At 50.3% G+C, this 19127-nt stretch overlaps 1 protein-coding gene across 1 annotated transcript in view; it reads right to left on the bottom strand.

Annotated features, from left to right (window-relative positions):
* MYT1 (myelin transcription factor 1) overlaps positions 1-18891 on the bottom strand; it is a 55009-nt gene extending 36118 nt beyond the window's left edge. The window contains exon 1 of the mRNA XM_042884706.1: positions 18804-18891. Coding sequence (XP_042740640.1) covers positions 18804-18828 — 25 coding nt within the window. The 5' untranslated portion in view covers positions 18829-18891. The remainder of the gene's footprint in view (positions 1-18803) is intronic.
* Between the last annotated feature and the right edge of the window lie 236 nt (positions 18892-19127).

Here is a 19127-nt window from a genome sequence, read left to right as displayed (position 1 = left end):
CCTGCAGCACACAGATGGCCCACAAATGCGAGGCTTCCCCTCCTACTTGCAGTAACAAGATGGAAAGCATTTGCCCCAGGACTGTGAGTCCCCAACATCACAGCTCACCTGGGGAAACAAGGGTCACTTTGGGTGCCACCACCCCCAGCCTTTCCCTTCAATCTGTAATTGCAGCTCCCCATAGCATTGAGCAGTGAATAATGTGCTGCCTGCTCTCCAAACCCCGCTCCATTCATCTTCTGCCAGCAAAGTAAAGGAGAAGAGTGCACCCCCAGCAGTAGTCACACATTGCAGACTGCAGAAGAGTCCAGGGCAGCTTAGGGCTCTGTGTCTGCTGCCTTAACAGGCTCCCGTGCTTCCTCAGTGTTTCTATTATTTGGGTGATCCCAAAGCAAAAGCAGGAAGAAGACCAACATGCAGTGAATGAAATCTGAAAAAAGTTTCCAGCAAAGGATCAGTATCACGGATAAGTTACTGTGTGTGTAAGACACCCCCTGAGCAGCTTCACAGAGTCACAGAATGGTTTGGGTTGGAAGGGACCTTAAAGATCATCCAGCTCCAACGCTCTGCCACAGACAGGGTTGCTAACCACAAAATCAGGCTGCACAGGATCCCTTCCAACCTGCCCTTGAGCACATCCAGGGATGGGGCATCCACATCTTCAGAGCTGCCCTTCCACCAAGAAGTTTGTAGGAGAACACGCAACAAACACTGAGGAAAACACCCAACCCCATGTGGGTCTGTTTTTATCTACAGGACACTGAGGAACCACCATATCCCACAGTGCTTTTTAGGATGAACGTGCTGGAGGACTGGGATAACTCAATCCCACAGTGACATCCAGCCCAAGGTAGCGCCCGAGAGAGATGACAGTAAAAGTCACCTTTCTGCATTAATTGTAAAACCCTTCTGAAGCCAGAAGAGAAGTTGAGAGGACTTTTCTAGGTTTCATGGGAGAAACACCGGTGTTGGAAACCCTGCTCCAAACCCTGTCTGAAGCACTGGGCCTCCACAGAGGGCACAGGGCTTGGAAGCAAAACGCAAGAGCTGCTGAAAAAATTGTTCTGCTTTGGAGAAGCTCTGAGGAAAGGAAGCAGGGAGGCACAGATGGCCAGGCAGAAGATGACAAATGAAGGAAGTCATGGGAAAGAAGCAAGGAAAGGACAGAGGGAAGGAGAACAGAGGAGGAGGAAAAAAAAAAAAAAGTATATTTCAGTAAGAAAAAGAAAGGTTTCTATAACACATACATGGAACATTACAGCCTGTCTGCTTATCTGAAGGGAGACATTTCCATAAGTTGTAGGCTAAGAATGAGCCAGACTGATGGCACGCTGGCTCCTAGCCTGCTCAGCATCTCCAGCCTCACTCCTGTTCCTCATCCCAGCCCGGCTCAGGTGGCTGCGGCAGCTCCATCACACATGAATCAGATTTCCCCTGCTCTGTGCTGCTTACATGCATCTGGTCTCCAGAGGGGATCAGCTTGCACGCACTGTGCCCTTTCCCCTCGCCTCCGGACGTGGATTCAGCAGAAACACAGCTCACTTACACGAAGGATGCTTCTGTTAACCCCTGCCTGGACCACCCAGAGGGAGATACAGGACATCACCTTCAGAACTCTATTTTGCCCGTGGCAAGCAGTTCCCCGAGGGATCCACACATTCTGCAGTCCCCTCCTGGGAGTTGGGACAGCCAACGTTCCCAGCAAGGAGCACTTGCATCCAGTTCCCCTTGAGAAACAGCCCTAGGTGCTCTGCTGTCTGACAGATCCCTGCCTGATGTTCACACCCAGCCTTCCCCTGCTCTCTCCATCCTCTGTCCAGGACTGGCTGTCTTACTGGTTCCCTCATTAAAAAGGTCATTTTCCCACAAATGTTTACAACAGTCCAGCCCAAGGCATCACCACGTCCTCTTCTGAAACAGGTTCTTTCTCAATCCTCGAGCCTGTTCATCCCCTCCTCTCCTTCAGAGACAGCCGCGGGGGAAGGTCAGTTGTGAACCAAAGCATCATGACTTGGGCAAAATCTGCAAAACCTTTGGGTCAGGGCCATCAACTCCAAATGAGAGTTGGATACTTTGAAGGGAGAACACGTGCAGTTCAGCATTGATCAGAGTTGAGTGTATTTAACTTCCCAAGGAGAGCAAGTGTTGATGTGCCACAAAAACAACAAAGCCCCACGAAGAACAGCAGAAAGGCCCCTCAAAAATAAACTCATATGAAACTCTGGAGTGCAGAAGAGGAACAGAAGATGAGGTGTGGGAGGAGGCTGCAGGGTGGCCCCATCCCCAGCATTGTGGGCAGCACACCTGCCCCCAGGGCTGTGCCAAGGACACGGCTGCTGCAGCAGAGCAATGGGATGAGAGACTGGGTACTGGGGAACAGATGGGGAAAGGGCTTCACTGCCTCGTATCTGCATCGCTGCATATTTAAACTGAAAGGCCAGAAGAAAAACATATCAGTCTTCATTTGCTCCCCCAAGTGCAAGAAAAGAGAAATGAAGAAAGTAGGATTTTTTTCTTTATCTTCACTCAAGCACATTTTTCATGAGAGAAGTGAACCCTAAGTTGACAAGGCAGCAGCACACTGCATCTTTCATTGGGGTGCTCAGCACCCTGCCAGCTGATGTGGGCTCACAGCTCAGGGCCAACACAGCAGCAGCCCCTTTTGAACCCCCTCTTTCACATGAACTGAAAATATAAATTAAAAAAAAAAAAAAAAAAACAAAAATCAAAAACCAAGCCTCAAATCCAAATTTTTCATCATCTCTGAGCTGTGAAAGTCACCAGTGGGTGCCTCTACCGTCCCCAGCACCCTGCACTGTTTGCAGTGCATCACACCTACCCACCGCACTCTGCACACAGAGCTGTACTGAAGTTGCAGTTTACACGTGCTGCTGCTGAAGGGAATGCGTGGTTTCAGCCAGATGCTGAGAAATATTGGCTCTCTCACCAGGTTTACAAAGAAATAAGGGAGTTTTGTATTTAATCACAGGGCACTTGAAAGTCTCTGCAGGTTCCTCTGCAGCTGCAGTGAGGAACAGCGATGGCATGGGGTGAAATAACACCCGCGTCCTTCTGTGGAGGCAGCAGAACACACGCTCCTGCTTTTGCTGCCATTGCACACATCGACAGCACAGCATACAGGCAAGGAGCTCTCAGCAGCACCAAGCAGCCTGGTTTTCTCATGAAAACCCTTGAGTTCTTAATTGCCCTTCCCAATATTTCTAAGAAGTCTTGAATGCCCTGCCGCAGCACAGAAATACCATCCACCCAATGCAATTGTCACTGTTACTGTAGCACAGCTATGCTCAGTGCTTCAAATTTAGCCTCCTAAACATGCTTTTAATTTAAGACTTAGTACCGGGTGTTAATTGTATACTGCATAGTAAATGACTGATCATTAAAACATATTAATTGAGGTTTAACAGCTGTATAATAGATACTACATCTCACGCTTATCAGCAAATATGATTTAATAATCAATTAGAAGAACGTATGGATGGGAGGTGAAGCAGGGCCAGGCAGATTGCAGACTGATCTCGTTTGCTGGTTGACCTCAAGATGCTTTTCCTTAGCAGGTTGGGAAGGGAGCTTAGCAATTGCCAAACAGATGTTGAGGTTGGGCACTGTCACCTGGGGAAATCTCCTGGACAAACCCAAAGAGTTCATTACTTGTGAATGTGTGGAGCATTGGACATTTTACAGACTCCTGCTGCTTCCATCCCCCAGCTCCATCACCACATTGGCCCAACACCTCTCACTCTCACAGCACAGCACTCACCATCCCTTGTCACCATGTCTCAGCCACACAGGGCTGGGCAATGCCTCACTGCATGCTATGCAGAGACCCAACCCCTCACTGAGCACCTGAGGTTGCCATCCCACTCAGCATTGACTTAGCATGCTGTGCTACTAAACCACATCTACAGTGCAAAGAAAGCAAACAAGACTAAGTTTCTCCTCATTAAGAGCAACATTCATGCTCCAGTGTGCATGGTCAGTTCACAAAGCTTTTTGTTCATCTTTTCTCCCCCCCTCCCCCCCACTTTCTTTTTCTCTCAACAGGCAGAAGTACAACGTAAAGTGCTGCCAAAGACATAGATGGTGCTTTTCACCTTCAATCCTTGTATCCCTTGCATACTCCTCAAAAGAGGAAGAAATGCTGCACACCCCCACTAACACTGCTATTCATGCATTGCTCCTTAAACGTGTTGCTCAAAGCGAATAAAAAGACCGAATGTTCTTCAGCATCCCACCTTCCCCAAACTCCTTGGCACGTTCCTTGACTTGTTCCTTCCTCGCAGTGGGTGCTGGCATCCCCTCCTCTGCCATGCTCACCCACAACAGGATTGCTCCTTCTAGCACCTTCCTCTCCTCCTTTTGTGCAGAGGGAGCCCTGCACAGGCACACTCACGCACTCGTGCCCAACGTGTGTGCAAACAGGCGTGTAACACATCAAGCATGCAGAGAGCACCTCAGAGAAGCATAGCACAGGGTGCTGCTTTCTTCTTGCACATTTTCCTCGTTATTTTGTTCTCATTTGGCTTTCCCAGTACTTTCCCTATTCAATAAAAGGCAAATGCAAACCGCGTCCGTTAATCGCCCAAACAGCCGCTCACTGCTGAGAAAATAATATAGATGTAACTTCCAGCATCACACACTTTCTTTTCCATTTATATGCAAATGCCGACCTTTCACCCAAGCTGTCTCAAAGAAGTATTTCCTTAAAAATGCAAATAGCATGTTGCAAGCACTTACTCTAGCTGAGTCTTTCTCATATTATTATTATTATTTCTTCTAACCTCACCAGTGCTGCAAAAAACAACTGCTAAACTGCACCCCGGTAATAATTACTTTTCATACCAAATCGAAAGCCTCCTTGGAGCCAACGTGTCGAAACACCAGCAGGAGAATTCATGGCAGATGGATTTGTAGAGATGGTTTTGGATCGCCGTGTCTTCGGCCAAGGGGGAAGGAAGCAGCTCCAAGCTGAGCTCTGAGAGCCTCTCATCCACCTCCCAAGGGTGAAAGCAGGCAGCCAGTCAGCATAGGTGCATGGCAAACAGACTGAGTTGGGTGCAGAGCCAATTTGGGTGTTCAATACCTCGGGTTCAAGCCACTCCATCATCAGTTGGGTTATCAAGAGAAGTGGACAGGCGAGCCTGAGCATCATATCTGCTGGAGGGGATACTGGCAGCATGTTAGGGGAAGCCAAATGCTTGAAGTAAAGGTAATGAAAGGGGTTATCCACATACAGAAGTATCAAGTGAAGAACAGCTAGTGACAGACTTCCTGCGACAGGTCACATCATCATGCCTTTTTTGGAGTAGCAAATATATATCTCATATTAGGGAAAGCACTGAAGGAACTAGTGAGCTCTGAACCAATCTCTTCTTCACCGCCTCTCTGCCAGACTGAGGTACCAAAGACTTTCTAATACATTGAGTTCCAAGCTTCCAGACACCCCAGCGAGCTTGTCACCAGGCGGACTTAATCTGCCCTTCTAACTTTACCCTTCAACCTCAGCATTTCTAAACAAAACCAAAATGAACAGAACAAAACTCTGCTTCTGTCCAAACGTGGCTCATTACTGACAGCACAGAGGTGTCTGGGGGAGCCTCCTGCCCCCAGCACAGGGCTGTGTTTGCTGCATAGGCATTTCAGCACCAGGTCAGGTACCAGAGGGAAAAGCCGCCTCGAGGAGCCAAGGAAGATGCTAGCAGTGCCTCTGACGCACAGTTCGATGACTAAGTGGGCTACTTCCCAGCTGCCAGCTTGTCTTTACGATATTAAGCCTTTCCTCTCCGCTGTCATATCAGAAGTGAAAACTTGACACGTAAGCGTGTGTCACACGGAGCCCAACAAGACAGCAGCAATAAGGCAGGAGTGGAGGTGAGCTCATTGTACTCACAGCTCCCTGGAGGAGCAGCAGCCCTGCTCACAGCCCCCCCAGAAAGCTCAGCCCACAGCCATCCCCACACTGCCCACCTCGCACCAGCAGCATCTTATCAACCTGAGAGCCTCTGCTGCTGGAACGCCACGGCCTGCCAGGATGATCACTTACTTGAGATTAAGCAAAATCATCAAATATGTAAAGTTTATAGCCCTGCTGGCACCGCTCTTAGTGCTCCCACAGACCCTGTGTAATTGAAATTAAATAGAGGCAGAGCGATACCTCGCTGTCCTTCCTATAGGAGTCAGCGCTTCAGTGCTTGGCGGTGCACATAAAGCAGGGAGAATGGCACACCTTGGGATGGGACAGGGCAGCAGTGGGTGCTCTCCAAGCATCTCAGCTGAGCCCACTCACAACTGCCCCAGGAAAACCACCCTGGGAGGGACATGCAGAGCCACTGCCCGACCCCAGCCACAGCCAGAGGTCAGCCCAGCCCTAGGCGAGTTCCCACCTCCCCCAGCCCTCCCCCTCACAGCCCAGAGGCAGCACCTGATGGTGCCACTGGAGGAAGCCAGAAGCTTCCTGGGCATGCACAAGAGGAGATGACAAGTCTGCTTTGCTGAGATGCTGCAGGCAAAGTTAACTGTTTTGACTGTCCTTTTGTTGTTCAAAGCAACAGCATGGCTCCCAGGCACCTTTATTTCTTCTTTAAACCAGAGCATCTCCCTCCAAAGGCCATTAATCCTCTCCTGTCACTCATGCTCTTGGAGAGAGCATTTCTCTGGGCAAACGCAGCTATTTGCTCACTGACTAATTACATAAAAAAAATTGAGGGCAACAAAGAAACATTTAACTCCACTTGATGGAAGCTTGCTTAGTGCAAAGCTTTAAGCTTTGGAGGAGAAAGTTGTGCATCAGCAGTAGAAGCTGGAGCTCACAGCCGTGGCACAGGTACAAACTTTCCATCCTCTTAGCTGGAGTCGGGCTACCTTTGCCCACGAACATCTCCCACACAAGGCTTTGAGTTCACTCACAAATATTTTTTTGTATTTATCACGCAATGCAATTAACAGGATGTGGTCAGTGGGGTGGGCTGGGGTTGGATTTGGGGATCTTAAAGGTCTTTTCCAACCTCACGATTCCATGATCCCACCTGACACAGCCAGCAGGCGCCAGGCTTTCATTTCCTCCCATCACACTGCCTTGACCACACAGCCCACACCATCTTCACCACTACTTAGCTCAGCTAAACACATTTCTCTTTCTTCCAAACTCCAGCATTTCTGCTGCTCTTTTGCAAGTTCTCGGTGCATTCACGCGTTTCCCACAGCATGCAAAACACAGACAGGTAACGGCGCACCGAGAGGAACTGCATAAAGCAAACCCCTTGGCACAGCTTTCCTGAAGCTGTATTTTCAGACATCTGTTCACAACAGCCCTGGCCCTAAAGAAACATCAGCCCTGAGCACTCCTTTGGAACCACGCTCCAGCGTGCCAGGCCTGGATTCGTATTGAATTCCTCCTGCTGGGGAGGTACCTCGGCACTCTGTGTGCAGGTGATTTGGTGCTCGTCACAAAACTTAACCAGCTACGTTCAGGGATCCCGGGGACAAGCACAAAGCAGAGTTGCTCAGCACCAAATCGTCAGTTTTGAGGGTTTGCTTAAGAAAAAAAAAGGGAAAAAAAAGAAATTCAGAAGTAATCAGAGCATCACCTACAGAGTTTGCTGGCAACACTTTGTTTTTAAACGCTACGTGCATGAAAGCTCCCCCAGAGACATCTCTCGTACCTTATAATAACAGTCACCAGGGGATCCTCCTAATGCGGGGTTTGAATTCATTCCTGTTCAATACACCTCAGCCCTCTGCTCTCAGAGCACAATCAGCTAACAGCACTGGTGAGGCTGAGGCTCACAGAGATGATGGCAGCGCTCCGTTTTGCTCTCCGTGTTGAGCAGAAAGGTCAGAGTGTGACCTCAAGGAGGGAACACCTCAAAACCATCCCGACTTGCAGATGCTGTCCCACGCAAAGCCACGTGTTCTGCCAAATGGCTTCAAGCAAAGGAACGAAAGAGAAGAAACCTGAATCTCTGCTGCAGTTTATATTTAATTAGAGCAAAGGCAGCTTATGCAGCAGTTTCGGAAACGTATTGTCTTACAGCATATTGGATATTTGTATCTTAACAGCTCAACATCGATTTCTTTTATGTGAAGGAAGAGAGGGAAGGGAACTGCATGCCCTAAGTTGTGTTAGCTCCAAAGAGACTCCTGTACCACTTGCACTAATGTTTAGAGTAATCAAAGGCGTGAACTCATGTATTATGTATGGGAACGAGAGTTTTCAGTCTTCTGCAAAAAGGAATCTCCAACGTTTGGTATTTTGTTCACATGCTGGCACCATATGGCTCTCCCCTGCTGATATTCTTTCACACCAGAACTTTATGTTCAGATGCTTTAGTTAATATTTTACCCAGCAAGCATAAACAAGATGCAAAGATTGCAGTCGACAGCAACCTTCTCTTGCACTGCATCCCTGTGCTAACGGTGAAGGGCTCTTTCAGCAAGTCATTTACTGAACACATGTCTGGCATTTTTCCCCCTCCTTAGGGGTCCAAGCTGGGCCATTTACTTTAACTGCATTAGCATCAAGCAAAACAAGCAGCAAACCCAAGGAGGACGTTCTCACTCCTTTCTTCCTACTCAGGCTTCCTGCTGGCCCAAGGCAGCATTGGATGCCCGCAGTGCTGCACACAAGTGCTGTACAAACATGACCCGCAAGGCTGCAGCTCTGTTTGCCATTCCTAACTGGATTTTACCTCAGGACAGCAGAGTTGTCCCTTCTCCATCAACCATCAAACCACACAGCACGTCCAAGCTGACCTCCTCCATCAACCACACCAGCACACCCGAGCTGAAAACCTTCACCAAGCCTTGCTTTTCCTCCACCCAAGTTGGGCACAGCACCGCTTCAGAAAGCTTCAGCTTAGACATTTGGCTCAAAACACTGCATTTATATTTCCTCCACCTCCCCCCAATATTCTTATTATTCTTTAATATTCTTAAAACAAACAGGACCTAACAGATGTCTTCCAACCTGCACTCTTATTAATGAGAATATTGTAAGAATGGAAATCAGGTCACAAATGTTTAATACTTCGTTTAAAAAGTCTTCAGCTTCTTTAAAGAGTTCCGCTAATCCCAACATGACAGATGTACAAGGCAGTTTTGCTTGGGGCAGATTAAAGTTCTCGCTCTGATTTGCTCTTTCATTTGGTCTGATTAAAATAACATCGCATTTTTCATGTGCTGACTTCAAAATAAGAAATTAAAAAAAAAAAAAGAAAAAGAAGGAATAAAAAAAAGAAAAAAGAATAGAGTGACCAGTAAAGGCCAGATCACAACAATAAACTGCTTCTGTTGTGAAGATGAACAAAAAAAAGCAAGACAAAAGGAACAGAGGGACAGACAGCCCGTACCCAGGTTAGTGTTAGAGCTCTGCAATGGAGATAAAAGAGGGATCTCTCCAAACTATGCGTTGGTGGGTGGGTTTTTTTTTTTCCCCATTTGAAAGTGTTTATTAATCTATTCTCTCTGAAGAAAAAGTTCAATGAAAGACGGATCAAAAGTATTTTAAATCAGGTGAAAATTGCATTAAAAAAAAAAAAAAAAAAAAAGCAAAGCCAAAATGAAAAGCAGATACTGCTGAGTGTGGCACTGCGCTGTTCTGTGCTCAGAGCTGCTGGTAACAGCCTGGCTGTTGATCCAGACCTTCCTGGCTCAGAACCCTTCTCTGCCCCATCATCTCCACTGCAAAACCACAGCAATCCCTCTGGCTGGACCACCAGCCTCCACATTACAGCTGTGTTGTGCACACAGACTTTTTCCTTCAAACTCCAGCCTCGTTTTACCCTCAAAAAATCCCACAAAGTGTTTCAAGTTCCCAAAGAGTTGCCCAATTTGCTCCAAGGTGCCCTCCTCACAGCACCCACTTTGCAGGGCAGGACAGCCTCCCTCAGCACAACGCCTTGTGTTGGAGCAGCTCTGAGATGCTCAGGGATCCTACAGCACACGTGGGGAAAGCACAGCAGCTCTGCATGCAGGGCACCCTTGATTTTGTCTTTACCCTCAGTGTCCCAGCCCTGACTCAAAGGGCCAAACCACCACTGGGAGCAGCTCCTTTCTCCTTAGCAAAGATAGTAGAGAAGAGTAAGGTGGGGGGATGGAGGAATAGATTTCCCCCCCATTTCTGAAGGACAGCCCTGCTCTCTTGCATTACTCGTGACCCATCTAAAACTTCATATGAACTCATTTCGCCAGCAGCCAGGTGCACTGGGGCATCTCATCTACCCCAAAGTTTTTCACTGCTCTTACTTGTCACCATGCCTTCACAGCACCGACTCCTAAGCACTTGCTGCTGGATCAGGTTTCTATTTTGCAGCAGTAAACAGCCTCAGGAGCCATACAGAATGATTTAGGATAGGAGGTTTCACACAAGACAGCTGTCTGCAATGCCAACCAGCATACACCAGGGGACTGTGCAGCACGTACTGGGGAGACCAGTGCCCAGGAACCAGCAAAATGTGGGAGAAAGGAAGAAAATGAGGAAGAGTGAAGCTTCCTGACGGCAACTTCCACCCTATCAGAACTCCAGAAATACCCAGGAACTGAGAGGATGAGTGGGAGCAAATCCCTGCCAGGCTCTTTCAAAGCACAGCTGTAGGGCTACTTCCTCAAAAAATAGGTAAATCTGAGGTCTGGGGCTGCCTTGCCACTCTCCTGGGTGTCTGTATTCCCATGTAAGCAGCCATGGGTAGTATCAGCACAACAACCAACTCAAAATGGGAAGGAGAGCAGCACACAGTGGGGTACTGGGGTATTCCTATAACTGTGCAGCAGGGATCTTCCACACTCAGCTCTCAGGTATGAGGAGGAAAAGGCAACAGCTACAAAGTGACAAGAGATGTCCCTTGTCATTAAGGAAAGAGCTCTAGCAGCTAAGCCATACAGTTTACAGCTCTAAAAATAAGTCCCTGCTCTTCACCAACAACCATGTGCACGCACACACACACACAAAGCAAAGGGGAAGACCAGCTCTTGCTTTCCACTTTGCTGTCAAACTCGGGCATCTGCCTTCCCAGAGGCTAAGTGATGTTCCCCCTCTCCCTCCCCTTCCCACAGCTTCTGGGAAGCCCGGCCCCAGCACAGCAATTTCCCCCACATGCTCAGGCCCTTACTGTAAAGCTGCCGCTTCCCCTTCATCGCTCTGCTCTTGGGGGGGTGGGGAGGGGGCAGAGGGTCCCTCCCCAAACTCCCAAGCAGGGCAGATGCAAGCACCTCTCACTAAACTAGCACCCTCAGGGTGCAAGAGGAGAGTATCTGCTAGAAAGGGAGATAAGGAACTCTCTGCATCACAGTGACGGGCTTTTGGGCACAGGAGCATCAACACACCTGCCCCGTTCTCTCCCCCTCCCCCTTTCTAATCTCAATGGAGAAGATGTGGGAGTTAGGAGAAGAAACGTGTTTATGTTCCTGAGCCCCAAAGCTTGTTTAGGGTGCGTTGCTGACTTAGGGTGTGCTATTCTAACACACAAAGAAAAAAAAGAAAGAAAGAAAGAAAGAAGAGGAGCACGCCTCATCCCCAGCAAGAAGCCAACTTCGGAGGCAGCACCCCTAAGCTAAATTACGGAGCGGGGGAAGGGGGAGGAACTTTAGCAATGTCTGCTAAAATGGCAGCTGCTCTGACGCCGATCTACGTCTTGCATTCAGCCCTGCCCTCATCATCTGACTACCAGGAACCGGGGCCGGCCCGCTCTCGGCACCGCCTCCCCCCCTCCCCAAACCCCCCTTCGCGCTGTTCCCGAACCCCAGAAGCGGAGCCCATGTCCGCAATTCGCCACTTGGGCTCTTTGCAGAAGTCCCGACTCAGCTGCATTAATGCCATCCTAATGACTTCCCGGCCGCCCCCTCCGGGCTGGAAGGCACCTGGGCTCGTTGTGCCCCCCTCTCCTCCCCTCCTTCCCCAGCCCGGGGCGATTAACCAGCACAGGAAACAAAAGTCAGTGGAGGTGGCCCTGGCTCCGTGGGAGGCTTTGGGGATGAGGGTGGCAAAGCGTGCGCAGCTCCGCAGCCCCCTCCCACGCCATTCAGCCATAGGGACAAGGGAGAGGTGTCCCCGTCTCCAGCACAGAGATAAGGAGCCAAAGAGTAGCGGGCACCCCTATTCCCAACGCCACACTTCGCACTGACACTGAGCACTGCCTGATCTTCCCCCCCCTGAAACAGGACTAGGGGCAGAACCAGGCTGCGAGGACCTTGCAGGAGCTCACATTTAAGGATGCAGCACTTCTGCCTTTCCCACACTGCGATACACCCTCTCTCCTCCCCCTGAGGGCTGCCGTGCACCGGTAGCAGCGGGGAGGACTCTCGGGGCTGAGCCGGTACCGAGCACACACACAGCACGCCCCGACGGGACCCCCGCACAAGCGGCCACCTCCCCCTACCCCCCATCCAGGAGCACGGTGCCCCCGACCGGAGCCAGACCCACAGCACCCAGACCCCCACCTCTGCCGAGACACGAAGAACAACTCCCACATACTGTCAGGAAAGGAATAAACCCAACTTCGGGGGAGTTTTCTTACTCTTTTTCACCACTGTGCGGTGAGGATCCCACAGATCGCTAAACCGCTTTAATCATAATTAATAATGAGTTCTCCTCGGCCTTTTCGCAGCAGAAGAAGGCGGGGAAGGACAGGGAGAGGGCAAACAGCTTTGAGAGAGCGGGGAGCTGAAGGGAACAAGTTGTGCGGTGGGAGCCCTCGGGCCGCAGCAGGCGCTGCTCTGTGCCTTGCAACACGCGCCTGCTCCAATCTGCGCCGCTCGGGAACAATAAACAGGATCATACAAAGAAGTGGAAAGGCGGCATCTTTGCTTCTGGTTTCTATGACAGCATCAGAGACAAACCAACTATAAACTCTAATTCCTGGATTCCTCCCCCCCCCTCCCCCCCCGCAACCCCCTTTTGTCTGCCATTAATTAAAGTGGCCATATGGAAAAGGCTGATAATAACAGCAGATGAGCCAACGAGAAAGAGAAGGAAAGAAAAAAAGAAATAACTAAAAGTAATGTTGGAGCAATTGGATTTAGCCTGGGCTTTTTGCACTTGTTTTTAGCGGCTGCTCGGAGAGAGGGGGCTCAACAATAGCTGCAGGAGAGCAGAGCAATGGGGGCCACTTACAGCTGCCCCGCACTGCTGGGCAGGTCGCAGTTCCCCAAGGTCTGGGGAGCAAAGGGCAGGCAACCAACCCAACCTGTCCCAGCAACCCGACTCTGGGGGGGATCTGCGTGCTCCAGGCCTCCTGCCCCGGGGAGGGGGGGGGAGTTGATCCCTACAAGCTGCTCCTTTTGCATGGGGAAGTCGCCTCCGGGGGATACTGAGCACTGCTGGGGGACGCCTCCCCGGGGAGGGTCGGCTCTGCCCGCTGGCAAACTGCGTCCTGAACTCAACCAAACTCGCCGGGGCTGATTGCAGCGGCAGCGCTTCCTCAGGCACCAATTCTTTCCCTTCTCCCTCCAAGCAAATTACCCTCGAAACAACTAAAAAAAGGAACGAACAAACAAAGAAAAACCAACCCCACAACTTTGCTGAAATTGATAAAGAGATTAGCCAAGCAAAGCCTCTTGCAAGACAGCTAAAAATAAGAACCCGCAGATTTCTGCCGTGGTCAACATACAGCGAGAAATCCACAAACATGGCACACTTCCCTTGTTCCTCGCTGCTATAAATAGAGAAGTCTCAAGTAGTCAATATCGGGGGAGAGGAAAAGGAGGGGATGTAATAAGAAAAAGAAAGAAAGTCTGCTCGCGGCAAGAACGAGCGCAGGGCAGGAGCCTCGAGCGTGCAAGCGCAACCCCCACAGCACACACACATACACACACATATACACACACACACTCACGCACCCCTCGGTACCGGCGGCGAGCGGCGCGCTGCCTCCCCGGAGCGGGGTTGGAGGAGGCCGGCAGGGGGTCGGGGAGCCCCCCGGGACAACGCGGAGCCGCGATCAGCACCTCAGAGAGCTCCGCGGAGCGCGGCGGCTGAGCGAGCCCCGTCCCGGCGCCCGGAGCGTCTTCTGCTAACACCGAGCGCGCTGCCCTCCGGATAAACATCCGCCGAGCTGTCGGTCTGTAAACCCGGCAAGCATCCTCTTATCCTCTTCCAGAAATATTCAGAAAGTTTCCCGGCTGAAGGCGATGTTATGCCCTTTTTTTTTGTTTGTTTTTTATATATATATCTCCTCCTTCCTCGTCTTATTCAACCTCTTTTCAGTCAGAAGCAGAACATGTCCACTAGCATCTCGCAGCCGGCGAGAGAGCGAACGAGCAAAGATGGACCTAGGAGCATGATGATCATCATAAAATCCCCTCGGTTCTCCAGTGCAGTTTTCAAAACAACAACCCAGCCTTCGTGCTCTAAAAGCCTGCGTCTGTTTACATCAACTGTGTGCTCCAAAAGCCTTTCCTCTCTCCTTCATTCCAAGGGAGGGAAAAAAAATAAAAAAAAAAGATGGGAAAAAAAAAGAAAAAAAGAAGAGGAAAAGAAAAGAAAAAAAGCCAGCATTATCTGCCTTTGTCAGCGAAAGAACATAATATTGACTTACCTTTCCCCACAGCTATTGTCTGCCCCTTTGCAAAATGACATCACGGAAACCAATCATGAAATTTGCATGGGGGAGGTTGTGGGGGGGAGAGTTCTTGGAGGGCAGCCCACTTCCCTACACCAGTAACACGCGTGTAAGACGGGTTGTTGGTTTCAATTAAATATCTGATACTCCTTAGTGTGTGAACTCTTAAGCCTGCTAAAGGCAATGTCTCATTTACTTAATGACCGCTCTCATTAATGGAAATGGCACAGAGGGGGCTTGCTGCGCCTTCCCTTTGTAAATACGCTACCCATGAACCCTTGGGGTTGCAATATATCTGTTTACTCTCTGAGGTGAAATAAATTTACAGTATAGCATCAAAAAGAGAGAGAGAGATGGAGCTGCTGACTTGAGCGCACGGAGAGTTGGGGCTCCCCTCGCCTCACCAGCCCCTCTCCACTCACGCTCCCCTCCCCGAGACCCAGCAGAAGGTGAGTGATTTTGCCTGAACTGATTCATAATTAATATGCACGAGGCTCGGGGCTCCTTTGATGGCAGCAACACAAAAGGACGGCAAGCGCGACAAGCGCCGTGCCATTTCCCCCCCCCCCCCCCCCGCCCCCCCCGCGCATCCTGACGCATGGTACGGCCCAATAATTCCTAATAGCAGCAAGCAGCGAGTGACAGATGCCCTGGGTTAGCACAGCTCCAGCGAAAGTACTTTACAATATTTATTGGTGGTTAGGAAGATGACCTATCACCATAAAGAACAGACTGGGAAATTTATCGCCTCTATGAACCTGGAAGTATTGCTTATTAGCTGATATGCATATTCAAAAGCAAGCGCTTAAAAGGTATATAAATATATTTTTTTTTTCTTCTCCTCTTAAATAAATACATAAATGATACAACGTACTCCCAGCAGACATCACCTCGCCCCAGGAAGGACAGATCACATCTCGAGCGGAGTTACGCTTTGGACTTTGTGACAGGAAGAGGAATGGCACACACACACACAAAAAAAAAACTCTCAAAAGCAAACGGCGACTAGAACAGTTCAGGAATCGTTTCCAAGTGAGAAAAGTGTGCGTTTTTCCACGAGCCATTTTCCTTCACAAACACCTCTGTTTGGTGGGGACCTGGACGCCAGCAGCACCAGACATCCCCCTTCCCTCCCCCCACCCCACCGCCACCTCAAGCCGAAAGGCATCAGCACGCTACAGGGAGCATTAGTGCTGTGATCACAACTTTTCAGAAATAGAGGGAGAAACAGAGGCACGCTGCACCCGCCTGAGGTGTGGGAAGTAGGAGGCTCGCCTTCCTGCCCAGCACTTTTTCCCTGTCCCCCCCCCCCCCCCCCCTTCCCCACCCCCCAGTCCATCCCCAGCACCACCGAGATGATTAAGACTTGACTGTCAACTTAATGAAGATTTTCGAAAACATGAGGGAGCTCACAAATGGACGGAAACCCCAGGAGCCTACAGAGGGATGAGACAGAGTAGATAGAGGCAGAGCCTGGTGGGGGGGGGGAGCAGCGTGCTGCTGAGGGCCGGTCCTGCCCTCCCTGCAGGCAGCCTGAGCCCCGACACTGGGCAGAGCTGCATCTCCTGGCCCCACACCTTACAGACTCTACCAGATTCCTACCTGGCACAGAGGACTTAAAGGACCACCAGACGCAGCACCGTCCCACCCACAGAACGGGGTGAGGATACTGACTGAATTCCCCATTTTGGGGGTTTTGTTGAGAAGAGGGTGACAAAAATATTGGTGATTTTAAACTGTAGAGGATGTTTTGGAAATTCTTATGATACCCATTTCCACGACTTGCAAGCCTGGTTTGCTCCTAAAACCATAAATATAAAGGAGGTATTCGGCAGAGAGTACTCCTAAAAAGCTGTTTTCTATCTACTTTGGGCACACCACGAAGACAGAGATATTTTACATCCTAAACCTTTGGCATTCAGAAATTCTATTAAACTCTTATCTGCAGGCAGCAGGCCTGGTGCTACACTGCATCTCCATTGTTCTGCACCCATGATAGAATCAAAGGGAGGGACGGGAGGGCTCAGCTCATCTCCCCACAGTGCTGTCTGGTGCTCTCCACTACTATTTTATTTAGAGATACAATTCTAAAACTTGAGAAACAAAAGCATAATAAATCGGTTGGTAGGTGAAGGGGGGGGGGGAGGGGGGGTGAGTTTTCTTCTATGTGTTTCCACATAAATCTGTACACACCACACACACATACAAATGAACATATGTGCAAACATACCTGTGTATTAATACATAGACACTTTATTACTGCTAGTGTTGCGTTTATTGACAGGATATACACAAGAGTCCTAAGGTAGATCAAGCTATCAGATTTGGTACCATTTTACTAAGGTCTGGGTTACTAGAGGGTGTTTGGAAACAAAAGAGGAGCCAAACTTGCCAGACTTCACCTTCCCCTCCTCTCAAAACCTACCCAAGCAGCGCAATCAGCCACCACCACCAAACAAAAAACCACTCAGCTCCCAAGATCCTCAAAAATCACCCAACACCTCGGAATCAAGCCTGCCAGCATCCTCCCACCGGAGGGAAGGCGAGGTGTCCGGTGGGGCTGCAACCGGGCCGAGCCGCATCGGCCGTCGGATCAGCACCACGGCTACGGACAGCTCCGGCGCCCCTGCCCCGCCCGTCCCGGCCCTTGGAGCCGCCCCGACCCAGCGCGCCTCTCCCGGCCCTCCGGAGTCACTTCGCAGCCGTCGGAAGGCAGCAGATAATTACTGTGCTTTCCTCGGCCGCCTCATCCCTGAAGGGAGCAGTGCAGCAGGAAGGTATAAAATGAAATATTCAAATATTTTCGCCTCCAGAGCGTTGTTTGAGATGAGCGCGCTGAGAAACCGACTGCACGCAGCCTGCAGAAATGAACGCCAAAAGGGTTTTTGGCTTTCTTTTTTTTTTTTTTTTTTTCTTTTTCTTTTTAAGTGGATTCCCCTCGCTGCTGTCCCCACAGCATTTTTTTTATTATTATTATTGTTCTCCCATGTTCGTGTATTCAGATCGAACATTTCAACTTTCAGATTATTTAAAATCAAACTGCAACTGCTTGTGTAAGTGCGCACATAAAAACACTGCACTGCATTTTGCTCGCTTCGTTGAGACTGTTTCAAAGTAATTTAGATCTCAAACTTCATGCATTTGTAATTGGCACCAACTTCTCCGGTTACCAGCTGGGGGTGGAAGATTTTTTCCTTGTTTCTTTCTGAAAGCTTCTATGCAGATGGGCTGGCTGCCTTAATGCCTCAGACTACAATTAGTGCTGTTGTATGCCGAATAGAAATGGCCAGCATTAATATTGTATATGGAACAGCTGAAGGGTTGCGAAGAAACCTGCCCACTACAGGCCCCTGGCAGATGGAACAACATGCACAGGCACAAAAAAAAAAAGAAAAAAAAACTTTTAATAACCCTTTGCTCGCTCTCGGGAGCGCCCCTTCTCCCCGGTTTGGTCGGCTCCTTCCCAAAGAGGCGATGCCTTTGTTTGACCCTCATCTAGAGCCTTTTACTTCCCTAACGAGCAACAATTGGAGCAATCACCGCCGTTTGTGGAGAGCACCTGCGTTATCCCAGAACTTTCCCTTTGTGCCTCGGTTAATGCGGGCGCTGAAACGCAACCAACCAACTTCATATTTGGTAACACCCCACCCTCACTCCTTCACTGCAGAGCGTAAAACAAACAAACAAACCGGAAAGCCAACAACAACAGCAACCAAACATCTGAACAGAAGTGGCAGACAACAGGATTTTTTTCCCCTCATCCTCCCACCCCTTCCCTCCTCATCCTCCCACCCCTTCCCTCCTCATCCTTTGTAATTAGCCGAAATACGCGGTAGCGGGACAAAGCCCCGGGGCCGCACACGAACCCACGCACCCGCAACCCTTCGGGGTTAAGCCCGACGCAAAACGAACGGGGAAGGAGCCCAAGGCTTCGCCCGCTAAACTCAAGGACAGGAAAGCAGGAAAGCCGCGCTCTGAAACAGGCTTTCCGCTGTGCCATTGGGGGGAGGGAGGGGGGGAGAAAGCCCCCCTAGAACAAGGGCAGCAGGGCAGTTTTAGAGGCCGCCACCCTCCCAGCTCACCGAACCCCTTTGCCGAGGCGTGGCTTGGGCAGAATGAGGCTGTTCGAGTGTTTCGGAGGGGAAACAGGAGAAACCCAGAAACCCCCACCCCCCAGGCTCACTCCTCCCAACCCTCCCCCCGCCCTGCATCCACCGGCGGACGGTTACGAACCGAGGAAAGTCCCGCAGAGCTTCATCGTTGCCGTGGAGCGATGTCTGACTTCGCCGGGAAAGCGAGAAAGGGAAGCGGCGGGGTCCGAATTTACTCCATCCCTGAGAAAAGTTGCCGTCCGGAGCAAAAACTTATCCGTGCCGGCGGCCAATGGGACCTCGCCGCAAAATCACTGCAGCGCACTCGGTGGCCAATCCGCGGGGCGGGCGCCGCGGGGCCCCGTACAATGGATCTGCCTCTCCCCCCTCGGCCCCCCCGCCCCCCCCATCCCACCCCCACCCCACCCCCTCCACCCCATCCCCGCCCACCCCTCCCGGCTATGCA

The sequence above is a fragment of the Lagopus leucura genome, unplaced genomic scaffold (genome assembly GCF_019238085.1).
Source record: "Lagopus leucura isolate 7727_CA_CO unplaced genomic scaffold, USGS_WTPT01 Super-Scaffold_100045, whole genome shotgun sequence".
Taxonomy (NCBI): domain Eukaryota; kingdom Metazoa; phylum Chordata; class Aves; order Galliformes; family Phasianidae; genus Lagopus; species Lagopus leucura.
This window is presented reverse-complemented; position numbering and strand designations above follow the sequence as displayed.